General features: G+C 55.2%; 6 protein-coding genes across 6 annotated transcripts; 5 read left to right on the top strand and 1 right to left on the bottom strand.

Moving 5' to 3' along the window:
- Nucleotides 1–82: 82 nt before the first annotated feature.
- Nucleotides 83–988, top strand: K489DRAFT_383988 (uncharacterized protein). The gene has a single exon (XM_033605746.1). The coding sequence runs from the start codon at nucleotides 139–141 to the stop codon at nucleotides 685–687; it is 549 nt and encodes a 182-aa protein (XP_033456128.1). The 5' UTR covers nucleotides 83–138; the 3' UTR covers nucleotides 688–988.
- On the top strand, nucleotides 769–3,818 carry K489DRAFT_373560 (uncharacterized protein; the record flags this gene model as incomplete). Its single annotated transcript, XM_033603432.1, has 4 exons — nucleotides 769–937; nucleotides 1,109–1,139; nucleotides 1,294–1,361; nucleotides 1,603–3,818. 4 exons carry the CDS (start codon nucleotides 769–771, stop codon nucleotides 3,816–3,818), a joined length of 2,484 nt encoding a protein of 827 aa, XP_033456127.1.
- A 1,007-nt stretch (nucleotides 3,819–4,825) lies between these two features.
- Nucleotides 4,826–6,889, top strand: K489DRAFT_404335 (uncharacterized protein; the record flags this gene model as incomplete). Its single annotated transcript, XM_033607115.1, has 5 exons — nucleotides 4,826–4,852; nucleotides 4,906–4,972; nucleotides 5,111–5,265; nucleotides 5,321–6,608; nucleotides 6,704–6,889. Coding segments are annotated over 5 exons (1,722 nt in total), but the record flags the coding sequence as incomplete, so codon positions are not given.
- Nucleotides 6,890–7,265: 376 nt separating this feature from the next.
- On the top strand, nucleotides 7,266–7,985 carry K489DRAFT_73841 (uncharacterized protein). Its single transcript, XM_033608883.1, has one exon. It carries the CDS (start codon nucleotides 7,419–7,421, stop codon nucleotides 7,755–7,757), a length of 339 nt encoding a protein of 112 aa, XP_033456125.1. The 5' UTR covers nucleotides 7,266–7,418; the 3' UTR covers nucleotides 7,758–7,985.
- Nucleotides 7,986–8,532: 547 nt separating this feature from the next.
- Nucleotides 8,533–10,040, bottom strand: K489DRAFT_413014 (uncharacterized protein; the record flags this gene model as incomplete). Its single annotated transcript, XM_033607997.1, has 3 exons — nucleotides 8,533–8,946; nucleotides 9,029–9,170; nucleotides 9,241–10,040. The coding sequence occupies 3 exons, from the start codon at nucleotides 10,038–10,040 to the stop codon at nucleotides 8,533–8,535; spliced, it is 1,356 nt and encodes a 451-aa protein (XP_033456124.1).
- A 1,687-nt stretch (nucleotides 10,041–11,727) lies between these two features.
- On the top strand, nucleotides 11,728–12,217 carry K489DRAFT_73631 (uncharacterized protein). Its single transcript, XM_033608882.1, has one exon. It carries the CDS (start codon nucleotides 11,840–11,842, stop codon nucleotides 12,122–12,124), a length of 285 nt encoding a protein of 94 aa, XP_033456123.1. The 5' UTR covers nucleotides 11,728–11,839; the 3' UTR covers nucleotides 12,125–12,217.
- The last annotated feature ends 965 nt before the right edge of the window (nucleotides 12,218–13,182 follow it).

The raw sequence follows: 13,182 nt of genomic DNA, 5'->3' as shown, positions 1-13,182 counted from the left end.
ATGCGCCTGTTCGGGTGCGCGTCTCTATAAGGATCATCCTGGACTCGCTTGGATCGCATTGTCCCATATCCGTCTCTCACATTGATATCACCCCTACATGAAGAGAGGAATTGCGTGCGAATTCTCATCGTCCCGGCCATGCCTTTTCTTTCTCTAGTCAGCCGGCCTCACGCTTTGTTGTCGCACAATTCCGAACGGGACAAAGGGTTTGAGTTTCACCTGCAGCATATGGAAAGTCTGACGCAGGGCGCGCACATGAACTGTCCATCGGTTCCGTCTCACAACTACTGTACCTGCACTCCGGATCTGTCTTCTCCCTGCAGCAGCGACTTCCACAATAGGAAGGGCAAATGGTTTGCATCTAGGTCTCTGGGCATATTTACATCAGGAGAGCGCAGCGAGGTTCTAGACGCGCGGCAGGAACGCGTGCGTGGGCTAGAAGGATCGACCAATAGTGACCACCACACAGCCATGGCCGTCCCGCTTCAATGCTGCTGCGTAAGCAGGAGGGTGAAGGAGAAGGAGGAGAAATCTCCGAGAGTCTCGGTGACATTTTCTCATCATCGAACCGTATGCTTGAAAGAGGTGTCGGGAGGGAGAGGATGCCGATGCATGTGGTCCCGTTCTCTCTTTCTGCAGTACATGTGCGCACAGATCCAGATCCAGTCCAGTGCAGCAGGACTGTAGTATGCACTCCGCACACCGGACGAAAAGTTGTTTCGCTCTGGTGCACGCCCTGACCACCTGCATGTCGTATTGAGCGAATGAATGGAGGAATACGCGTTCGTCGTTCACAGCCCGCCGTCTAGACTGCTGCTGCTGCTGGTGATGATGGACGAGGATGGTGATGATGGCGCCCAACAAGCCGAGCCGACCAAGAAGCAAAGCTCCTCCGAAGTGCCGCCCGCCTTGCCGTCCACACCCTGCATGCTATGTTGTACATGCCATCATTGTTGTTCCCGGTCGTATACGATTTACAGTGCAATACGAAATAATGATGAGAAGCTGGCCCATGTAGTCATCATCCTGTAATCCCCACGCTTTAGCTTCCGCCTGCTTCGGACCTCTCTCCCACCACTCGCTCTTGTCTCTATAGTACCTTACCTAGGTATCTGCCCTCTCGTCAACCGTAACGTAACGTACGTCCACGGCATTTTCGAACTTCCCTCGCTGTAGACGAGTGATTGGCTTCTCCATCCTCTTCTGGTAATTTCACCACCGCCGCCGCCACCATCACCACCAGCATCATACGTCCACAGTGTTCTCGCCTCGTCCGCGCGCTTCTCCCACCAGGCGCGTGAAAGGTAAAAAGCACTGGACGCACCGGTCAATCAACCGACGACGATCGCCAAACTGGCCGAGTAAGTACATCTCTACACTATTCCACACCTCGCACGCTTCGACCGTTTCATCGCTCGTCAACTTCCTTCTCACCGGCTTGTCTCATCTTATCCAACCTGGCCATTACATATCCGTCGACCTTACCAAGAGCCTTGCCTTCCTCGACACCCTTCCGCAACAATACGCACACAAACATACACAGACACACTCACCTTGGAGAACCCTCCCTCTAACGCTTCTGCAGCTTTTTGTCTTTCCCAGGCTGGGGCCATGGCTCTTCCGCCGCCGTGAATGCCAATCGTCCCTCCGTCCTCGCGCGTTCCATTACGCCCACGACGACGCCAGCTCGGTCGCGCTTTGGATTCCCTATCCGTCTGGAAAAGTCGAACTCGTCGCCTGATATTCGGCGAGGTATGGCGACAGTGGCCTCACTGCCAACCCAGTCTTCCGCGACACGCACCCACGACGATCACATCATGGATACGCGCACTCCTTCGCCAGGCCCCGCCTTGACCAGCGGCAGTACCACGACCCGCGACGACAAGGTCGACTCGGACGTCCAACAGGACCTCAGCTCAGAGGTCGCTCTGCTCTCAACCAAACTCGTCAACGCGATCAATTTCCAGACCAGTCTCGACGACTCGTTACAACAAACTCGACACGAATTGGAACAGTCACGGCAGCAGTGTCACGCGCTCTCCACCGAAAACGATCGCATCACGGCCATGATCACGAGTGGCATACTCATGAAGAAGAGCGTGGTGGACGAGAACATTTCTCGCCTGAGGAGTGAATTGGCAGCCGAGAAGGTGGCGCGCGAAGCGGCTGAAAAGGCAAAAAAGCAGACGGAGAATGAACTCGAAAACCTTACCACGGAACTGTTTGAAGAGGCGAATGCGATGGTCGCCGTGGCAAGGAAGGACGTCGAGGCGATGGAGCGCAAAAATCAACAGTTAAGATCACAGCTGCAGGACACGGAAATGGTGATGGCATCGCAACAGGATCAGCTGCGTGAGCTGAAGGAATCGATGGAAAAGGCACAGGCAGAAGCTTTGCATTCGCGAGATCCCAGCATGCCGACCACCCCGACTGCAAGCTCGGGGGCAGCATTTGAAGCTCTGCACAGCATCATCTCGAACAACGCTTTAGACCCGGATCAAGCTCCAGACCATCCGCTACATTTCGCGCATTTGGTTTCGCCCGTCCTAAGACACGACACTGCAGCATACAGCGAATTCACGGACCTTCTCATATCGACACGGCGAACTGGTGCCCATTCGCGGAATAACAGCAGCAGCATGAACAGCCAATCCTCGCCAGGTCAATCTCAAGGTGCGCCAGGCACATCATCGCCGGTCATGCCAGGCGGCTTTTCCTTTTCCACCAGTTCCAGTCCTTCCTCGTCCACCTTCAGCGGCGCAGCAATTCCACCTCTCAAGGACAGCCGGTTTTACAAGCGAATCCTATCGGAAGACCTCGAACCTACACTCCGCTTGGATATCGCGCCCGGTCTCTCCTTCCTCAGTCGGCGAACGGTACTGTCATCGTTGTTGAGCGGAAGTCTGTCCGTCGAGGTGTTTCCTCCGAACAAGCATTACTACGCTTGCGCGCTTTGTGGGGAGAGTCGGCGGGATGAGCCTCATGTGCGCAAGCACCACTTCCGGACTTCCGAAGACGACACTGCGCCGAAACCGCTGTGTGATTACTGTCTCGGCCGATTACGCGCCACCTGCGATTTCATAGCATTCCTACGAATGGTTCGGGAAGGCCACTGGAAATGTGACAGCGAAGATGAACAAAAGTCTGCATGGGAGGAGAGCGTACGCCTGCGAGAGCGCATGTTTTGGTCAAGGCTAGGTGGCGGCGTGGTTCCGTCGTTCCAGCATTTGCTCGGCAAGAATGCCCCACCTACTCCGCTATCACCCACGGCTGCGAAAGGGGAACGGCAAAGTCTCGAAAGCATCCCTGAAAATGGAAATGCTGCCGGAACCAGTGAAGACGAGAAAGTAGAGCAGGCCGACTTTGTGACGCCGCCTTCAAGTACTCACCCTCAACCTGTCGACGCGATTCCAGAGGAGGTCCCGCCGCAAGCCAATTCACTCGACCTAGGCGCTCCCGCCACCTCGTCGGAAGAACAGTCCAGCGCGGACAAGAGTGATGAGCCGACTCCCTCTGATAAACAAACCCCCACCACCACCGGGTCAGCCACAGCACTCGCTACTCGTCCTCCTCCCCAAGAAAAACAACAACAACAACCAGAGGAATTCATCAAACCGGTCCTGAAAAAGACTCCTTCCTCCCTCAGCCTCTCGCCCGCCGTCGAGCAAACCTCGTCCCTCCCCACGCCCATCAGCCGTTCCTCCAGCACGACCTCCATCCGCTCCACCGCCACCACTGGCGGCCAAAAGACCTCCTCGGTCCTCGCTCGTGTGCGCGCAATGGAGGCGGAGGCAAAACGGCCCATCACCCCTCCTTGATCTCCCCACCTACAGCCTGTGTTCCTCAAATCTAGACTTTGGTGTTTTTGTGTTCTGCTCTTGTACAACTACGACATGTCCTGTTTGGAGCCCCCCCCCCCCCTTTTCTCATCTCTGGGCTTCCTCTGCTGTTTTTTTTTTCCTTAACGCGCGCGTGTGCATAATACCTCCTGCTGCAGATCTTGTTTTTCTCTCACCTTTTTTGCCGGTTCGATTTGGGTTGGGTTGGGGTTGGGTTGGGATCGAAAAGGGAATGACTCTTTCTCCTCCTCGTGGAAAGAGAGAGTGTGAGAGAGGGGAGCGGAAGTCCTTTCCGCGGCGTCCTGGTTCTGACTTGCGGCGGCGCGCCTGGGGATATCAATTGTTCCTCTTGCGGTTGCTGCTCTCTGTTTGTTTGGTTTTTTCTTTGCGAATTCCCGATTTATCGCTGTATCTCTTGTATGTGTCTCGCTCTCTCTCTCGCTCTCTCTCCGCTTTCTGAGTTGCGTTGAGATGAATCGGACAGCGTAGGCTACCTTATCACCTACGAGAACCTTTTACAATAGAGAAGATTTATGGGAAATGGGACCTTGAATCAATCCCGTCTTGGATTTCTCTCTCGGGTACTGTGTTTTCTTGATTGTTGTTTTCCCCATGGTTTCGGAGAGAGACGACGTCTCTCGTCTTCCCTGATGCGACGTCATTTCATTCCCCTTCGTTTTTCTCTCGCTTTATGTACTATGGTTTTGTCTCTTACTCTCTTTGAGCTCGATGGCTCTCGAGGCCTAGCGGAGGTGGGATACTGCACTTGCCGCGCATCTTGTCAAGCAGGTAAGAGGTGATGATCATGAAGTCTGTCGCTCTCCTACTTCTTTTGACACATGTAAATAGGGTAGTAGAGGAACAGTCGTGAGAGGGAAGCCATCACCAGTGGTGACACGCATTTGGCTATTTCGCACGGCAGTAAAATCCGCTTAGCGAGGCCGACAAGACCGAGCGGCGATCCTCGAAGACACAGTCATATTTCGATGTCCGATTCCGATATTATCTACTACGTATGTGTGGATTATCCGACGTAGAAAGTATGGTGATGAGACTACACTCTTAGGGTTGTGCCCCATGCGGCAGAAACCAACGACTCCATGAAGCCTCTAGTCCCCCTGCCAAAGACCACAGTACACAACGACAAGCGACAGGATGAGCCCTTCATACCGAGATCAAGATCGGAGGCCGCCAAACGACTACCGGAGAAATGGTGAACAATCAAGATTGATTACGAAATGCGCCGTCTGCTAAACACACGATATCATTAGGTAATCGCCCGCAGTATGATCAAGAACGCGAAGGCGGCGACGATGATGAATTTCACTTCCGAGGCGCATCCCGAAGAGACCGATCTATAGGTCATGTCCAAGAGTATCGGGATCCTCCCCGACAGGGGTACAATGATCGAGACTACCATCAAAGCGTCGGTTGCAGTAAAGCCTGTCCGAAGTTGAAAACGATGATTGACGACTTTACAGAGCCGCGACACATATCGCCACTCAAGCAGCTCCGACCGGAATCACGGTCGCGGCTGGTCTGACAGAGACTATGTCGTGCGCGAACCCACTCCACCCTTCCAAGTCCAACATCCCACCGGTGAAGACGACATCGCGCAAGGTCCGGACTCCCAATCATCAATCCTCCTCATCCGCCGACTCAAACCGTCCACAAACCGACAAGTCTTAATCAAAGGTCTCAACAAGAAACTCTGCAGAGACGAACATGAATCTGAGGATGAGCTTGGCGCTCACCCACGAAGTCTCCGTGCCATTTACTTCATCTGCGACCCGCACACCGATCAGAGTCTGACATATGCATTCGTGGAATTCCACTCCGTTGCCGATGCGCGGTCTGCTTTGCGTAAAGCCGAAGTCCTCGGGGAGCAATGCACCGTCTCGTCGCAGAGATTCGTCGTCGACTTTGCCGATCTCAATGCTTTTCCGATCTCGGATAAATCGAGTTTGCAGTTCCGCGACGATGTCCGTACGAAGATCTTTCGCACATATCGGGATCAGAGATATTATACTTCGCATGAGCTGGTCAACGAAGAGCTTCCACCGGGCTACGAACTTCCTCAAATCGATGATGCCCCAAAGACAATGGCTCCGTCGGCAACGACGGTGGAAGCTCCGACTTTGAAGAAACGTGCAAAGGAATCGGACAAATCGGCCGAGCCCAAAGTGAAGAAGGCCAAAATCGAGACGACGCTCCCCGGACAATTCACCACCTGGACGCGCAAACAAGCGGAACTGCGCGCCGAAGAAGCCATGGACCTAGATCCTGCCTCGACCAACATTGACGCCCGACAAAGTTTCCTGATCCTGACCCGAATGAGTACTGCGGGAGAAGCAGAAAGCGCCGAAAACTCAACCTCCGAGCCACCAGAGGATCCCCAAATACACGCCATCTGCTTCCTCTGCGCCACCTCCTTCCCGCAATCCAACGTCATCGCCCACCTGACCCAAAGCCCGCTCCACAGACAGCGCCTGGAAGACACACACATGCTCGACAGTGCCTACACGCTGATGAAATCCCTGAACGTCTCCGCCGAACAGACATACAAGGTCCCCCACGATCTGATCACGAACGCGGGCGAAAGCGGCCAAGAATACCTCGACCGGGCAAAACTCCGGCGCGAAGCGGAGAAGCAGCGACGCAGGGAGTTGAAAGCACAGGCGAAATCCGCGCCGAAGATCAGGATGGTCCTCGGCGGGAATGGAAACAATAATACCAACAACACTAACAACGCAGATGAGAACGACCACGGTTAGTTTTCCCCACCCCTCCTTCCTTCCCTCCCTTCGAATTTCCCCAAAACCAGAAATCCTCAACTGACGGTCCTCTCTTCCCTCCACTTCCAGCATCCTCTCTACTCACGACTGGCCTCGGCGCCTCCATGCTCCAAAAGCAAGGCTGGGGGAAGCCCCCCGGACCCTCCACCTCGGCAGCTCCACAACAACAGCGAAACCCCAGCAGCAGCAGCAGACTCCCCGAACAAAACATGTACGCCGCCGGCGTCGGCCTGGGCCACGAGGACAGCAAGCGCGGCGACGCGCTGGAGGTCGCGAACGCGTTGACCCGAGGGGGAGGAGGGGACAGCTTCGCGGACAAGACGCGGGAGGGGGCGAGGAGGCGATGGAGGGATATGAGTTGATTCTTTGGTTTTGGGGGGGGGGGGGTTGGAATTTGTATTTTTTGGGAAGGGGAGATGGGAGGGAAATCCACAAACCGTATGTCATAAGCGGAGATCTTGCACGGGTTTCCAAGACAAAAATGATAAAAATCGATTTTCTTTTCGAGTTTCGGGTTTGTTTCGGGGAGCTGCCGAAGATATCTAGCTCGATATCCATCCCCGTTTTATCTCACACACACACTCTCTCTCTCTCTCTCATCCCTCGCTTGCGACACTCTTGTTCCCTTTGCTCTTCTCTTTTCTCCCCTCTTCCTCCTGTCCGTCGAGTTGGCTAAACCAAAGGAAAGGAAGAAAAAGAGAAAAAGAGAACAAGGAAAGGTGGTCAGCGAGCGAATGAATGAATGAATGAACGAACGAATGAATAAAAGAGAAGAAGACGCGAAATGGAGGGAATGCCGGGCGCCCTGTTCGTACAGCGGACTGTTTTTATTACCGATGATAATAATAAAAATAATAATCACGATAATATGAATATCGATGGGAATCAAATAAATACATCCTCCTCCTCCTCCTCCTCCTCCTCCTCCTCCTCCAAGATCGAATTGATAAGAAAGAAAAAAAAGGCCATCTCGTCTCGCATCCCGAGAATCCCATCTCTCACGGAGACAAAACAGAACCCAAGAAAATCGCTTCGCCCTCGCCTCCTTCCCGTGCGGGCGGGCGTAGTAGGCGTAGGCGTGCGAGACCCTCCCCGGCGGGACTTTTCGCCATCGGACGGATGAACGGTCAGATGGCCGGTCAGTCGGTCAGCGCGGGGGCCCGCGGGTCCCCGAGCCATGGCGGCCATGTGGTGGGAAAGCGATGATGTAAAGGCGATGGTGGAGAAGCAATGATGTCGCAACCGAAGCGGAGGAACCCCCCCTCGCTCGCAGCACGTGTTCCAAGATCTCCCCCCTGTTTCTTCCCCCTTCCGTCTTCATCTGTGCATCTTTTCTTTTCTCCTTGGACGGAGAACAGGAGGGAAGAAGGAGGAGAAGAATTTCATCTTCGGGGGGAGGAAAGGTGGCGGGGAGGGGAGAAAAGCGAGGTGATACACCGCGAGCGAGAGAAAGAGAGAGAGAAAACGCCTCTTGAGTGGTGGCCATCTCGTCCCCACCATTGTTCAAGGAAAGAAATGCACGCTCCTCTTCTCCTTCTTCTCCTTCTTCTTGTGCAGAAAACAAAACCGCCAGCGCTGTCATGAATCGCGAGCCGTTTTCAAAAATTGAAAAGGAAATTGAGAAAGGAAAGATGGAAACATCGTCCTCCAAAAGGGGGGGTTTCTTGTATTCCCCCGGGACCAAAAGGGTATCATCGTCGCACGCGTACATGTTTCATGTGTGTGTGTGTGTGTGTGTGTGTGTGTGTGCCGCATAGCAGCAGAGCAGCAAAGCAGGAAAGCAGTAAAGCAGGAAAAGCAGGAAGCAATCGCGGCAATTTTCTTTGTTCTGTCCCGGAAAATAATGTCAAAGTCGTAGCACAAGTCACAGTCGAAGTCGAAGCAGAGACACGGCTCCGCTAAGAGCGGCGGGGGAAGGAACCCGCCTGGCTCCGACTCCGACTCCGACTCGGACCCGGATTCCAGCGCGGAGTCTGGCGCGCACGAGGACGACACGGCGGCGGCGCGGCGAGGCAGAAATTGGTGCCGCCCTTCTGCAGCGAGATCTTGAAGGCCTCGTAGACGCCGTAGCACTCGAAGGTGACGCGGGCGAGGCCGGCGGGCGGGTCCGGCACCACGGACTCCAGGGCGCCGAAGTGCCGGGTGCCGAGGGTGATCTCGTGCAGGGTGGGCGTGCGGGTCTGGCCGGTGGTGCGGTCGAGCCAGCGCAGGCGCAGGGTGCGGGTGGCGTGGGAGGGCGCGAGGCGGATGCGGCGGCCGCCGAGGAGGAAGTCGGGGAGGTAGCGGAGGGAGTATTCGAGGGCGTATTGGGTCTGCGGGTTTTTGTTAGGATCTTGGTGGGGTCGGGTGGTGAGGCAGGGAGGGAGGGAGAGGAGAGGTCGGGAAGGATCTTACGGTCAACTGGACGAGAGCGATCGGTTTGACGGTGTGCTGGTCGAATTGTTTCTGGATGGTGAAGGTCGCGCGTTGGTCGAACTGGCCGAAGATATGGCGGAGCAGGACGATGAGCTCGCAATCGGTGTAGTCGGCGGTGAGACTGTAGAAGATTGGTCAGGAACACCCGTCTCAACGGAATCGATGGGCAGGGGCAGCCTCATGGAACTCACTTTCCGACGAACAGGACGAACCGACCCGGATACCTGTTCTGACTTATTTTGAAATCCGCGTTGAACTGATTCAGGAGCTCCGGTGCGTTGCGAGTGTATCCGTCTTTGAGGAGGTTGGCGGGATCTTGGTCGCCCAGGTGGACGGGCCGGTGGATGTGGCCGCGATATTTGACGGTCCCGTCGAAACTTAATTCGGAGAGCGGGCGCGGGTATGGGAATAGCAGACAATCGGAGGCGGCGGGGATGAAGATCTGGGTAGGATCATACGCGAGGCTGGAGACTACCGAACCTGGCCCGGCTGAGCCCTGGGCGTATTCCGTGATGGGCTGGAGAGGCGAGGGGAAACTCTTGTAACCGGAATCTCGCGATCGGGAGAGTCTGTGGGCTCTCACGAAATCGGAATCGCACGGTGAGACATTCAAGGGGTCCTCGCTGGACGTCGCTGGGGTTTCGAAGCTCTCTGGGGAGAGCGGACGGCCGTGAAATCGCTCCATCGGGGTGAGCTGGGACCATGATTCATCGTTGCAGCTTTGACTGCGGGTGAGCTTGCGGATGAAGTCGTTGTTGTCAGCCGTGTTGGTGGACGAGTCGGGGCCGTCCACGAATGGATCATCTCTCGTATTTGATCTCGAATCGCTCATGTCGGCCACGCTCTTGGTGGAGCGTTTGAAGACACGACGAGGGTTGCCCAATACCTCTGCGAATGTGATGTGGAATTGTCGAACCGGAGCATCGGGAGGATATTGAGGTTGAGGCGGAGGCGGTGGAGTGCCGAACAATCTAGATGCGTCTCGAGACATACTGTCGCCCACGACGCGCGTGAGGATGTCCGGTCGCGAGGTCAGTTCGGGATTGGCTTGGAACTGGTGATGTCCGAGTGGTGGTAATGGTGAATGCTCGAATAGCGATGAGATTGTGGGTAGTAGTGGTAGTGGTGGTGGTGGTAGTAGATGTGGAAATGTATGTATCTGCGGGTAAAAAAAGAAGAAGAAGAAGAGGAGGAGGAGGATGTGAAGGAGGAAGAGGATGTGAAGGAGGAGTAAGAGGATGAGGAGGGATTGAATGTGGTGAAGCAATGTCTGCCCTTTTCCTTTCTTTTCCCTCCCAAGAGAGTCTGGCTGGTCTGGCTGGTCTGGCCGGGGATGTGCAGTGCAGCGAACCTTGAAATGTCGAGAAAGACGAGGGAGCCTCTCACACCTGTTGGGCGGTCGGTGGTGGTGGTGGTGGTGGTGGTGGTGGTGGCTGTTGTTGTTTTTGTTTGGTTGTTTACCACACTAGACGGACGCGCCCGAACGTGTTGTTATTGGTGTCATTATTATTATTATTGTCATTATTATTATCATGATGGCTGCTGATGGCCTTGGTACCTGGGGAGTGTTCAGTGGGCGATCTCACTCGCCGATATTATCTCCTCGAATTCTGCCCAAGTAAATCCATCGCCGGTGACTCTGTAAGCGATGGAGCAAGAATTCCCCGACCGGACCGGTAGAGGCCGCCGTCTCGGAGTGCGCCCGAGAGCCATGATTTTCCCCAAAGCCGTGTGTGGTGGTGCCTGAAGGAAGACGATGAGACTGGACAAGACCATGGCAATTGAAGCAAGACCACGGGAGTTGAAGGGAGACGATGAGAATTGAAGCAAGACGATGGGGATTGAAGCAAGACGACGAGACTCAACCAGGCGTCTCGGCGGTTCCCATCTTTTGTCTGTGGAGAGACTGCTGGTCCGGGCATGGTGAATGTCCAAACCTCCTCCTTTTATTTCCATCCATTCGAAGCCTGTTCAGTATTCCAGTCGGTGGTGGTGGTGGTAGTGGTGGTGGTTGTTGTGATGGGGGTGGTTGTGATGGTGGTGGTGGTGATGGTGGTGATCGCGCGCTCAATCATGCCCCGTCCTCATCGGTTGCCGTCAACCACTGACTGCGACGGGCGCGAATGTCACCTATCCCCATCCCTCTCCTCCGACTCTCTCTCCTCTGACTGGGCGACTTTCGGCGCCGTCGCTGTCGAGCATTCGTCACAGAGGCGCCCGCTGTGATGATCGACTGGCGTGCGTGAGGTTGGAGCATGAGAGACGGATGTGTTTGTGAGTACGTGTGTGTGTGTTTATGTCGTGAAGATGGATGAGGAGGAGGAGGAGGAGGATGTCGTCGTGGTTGTCGTCGTGGTTGTTGTTGGTGGTGCAAAGATGGCGACGATGCTGCTTGAAAACGCGGCAGACAGACAAACCATGTATGCATATGTGTGTGTCGCGATCTGTAGTAACTGTAGTAACTGTAGAACGCTGCTTCACTCCCAAAGTCGGTATCAAGGAAATGTTGGTATGGGCTTCCTCGCGGGTGCAGCCAGGCCAACGTCATCGCTGAAGCTTCTTCCATGCCCAGGTGAGTTCACGATGATCCAACGCAACGCAACGCAACCTTGGAATCGAGGCAATCCATCGCTTCGGTCGAGCCGTGGGAATCTTCGCGTCGGTGAACATCGACGTCGGTGAACATCTTCCCAAAAGCACTCCAGCTACATCGATCGCTCTTCCCACCGAACCGGGATCGTGACTTCCTCAAAACACTTCCACGACCGACGTTCGTCACCGCCGAACGCAATGTCGTCTTCGTTGTCGTGCCAATCGACTCTTCCAACTCCGGACAGACCATCATCACCATCCAGCATGTCAACCGCGAGACACATACCGAAACTTGAGAGAGCAGACAACGATGTTCTCTTCCTCTTCAGCAACCAACTTCTCTGCTTTCGATTTGCATATTCATACACTTCCGAGCCATCCCTCGTAAGCGTACAACATCTTGGATTCTCCATACCATTCGTCATCGGGCCTTTCCGAGAAATAAGTCAACATGTCCGACGCGGAGAATATCGATCCAGGTGAGAGAGAGAGAGAAAAAGAGAGAGAGAGATCTGGCGACAACATCGCATGAGAAGTCCTCGTCGGCCACCGAACTGATATCCTCGTCTAGCATTCATCCCATCCTCCAATATCAGCCATGAACAGCTTGTCTATCCGACCTTACCAGATCTTCCTCCGTTGTGCCCAGAAGGCGAGAAGTGGTCTCCCATGCCGGCGCTACCTTCGCCTTTCCTCAACAACAACAACAAACATCTCACCGCTTCACCGGCGAATATCTCACGGCGTCGTGTACCGCTTTCGGAATGCTTGGCCCATTCTCCGGCGCGGCCTGGTCGCGCGGTCAAGGTGCAGAGCATCTTCAAGAAGGTGGGTAGATTCACACCCACAGCACCGACCATGTTGGCGAGCGCCCGTCGTAGCGAAGTCTACGAGCGCACCAGCGAGGAGCGCTTGAAGGAGATCGACGCACCGAGCTACAGTCGTCGTCGTAGTCCGCCCAGCGGGATATATCACTCTCGCGACAGCCGTGCCGAGCGGAGGCACTCAAGCATCAATGAGAGCTCGACCGATATGACAGTGGGAACACCGAAATGGCAAGGGAACACAAAACTTACTGAACGGCCATTCTTGACGCCGGTCAGGTCAAGTCAAAGCAGGGCCAGAAGCGAGATGCCGACAGCCAGCATCAAGGTTTGGGGCGACTCCAGGACCTCGTCTCCGCGCATTTTCAGAGGGACCTCGAATATGCGTGTCGCCAACACAGGTCCCTCATCCTCATCCTCATCTGGCTCCGATCTGTGCGACATGTCGACGACGGGCTCCCACGAGCTCTCCTCCGACGAGCATGAGACACCCCTGGAGCGCGCCATCGCAGCCTCGCTCCCGCCGACACCGACCCGCAGCGAGCGACGCAAGGCGTTGAACCTCCTCAGCCATCTGCGACCGACCACCGACACCCGAATCTCTCATGGCTTCCGATCCGTCTCCTCCGAAGACTGGACCGACGACGAAGTCTTCTTCCCCGATGGGTCTCGAGCCGATGGACATTCCCATTCGGGCTCGACAGCTGCGCCGGCCAC

This window comes from Dissoconium aciculare (assembly GCF_010015565.1).
Source record: "Dissoconium aciculare CBS 342.82 unplaced genomic scaffold K489scaffold_14, whole genome shotgun sequence".
In the NCBI taxonomy this organism is placed as follows: domain Eukaryota; kingdom Fungi; phylum Ascomycota; class Dothideomycetes; order Mycosphaerellales; family Dissoconiaceae; genus Dissoconium; species Dissoconium aciculare.
The sequence above is the reverse complement of the archived record's forward strand: the minus strand, read 5'-3'. Positions and strand labels throughout refer to the sequence as shown.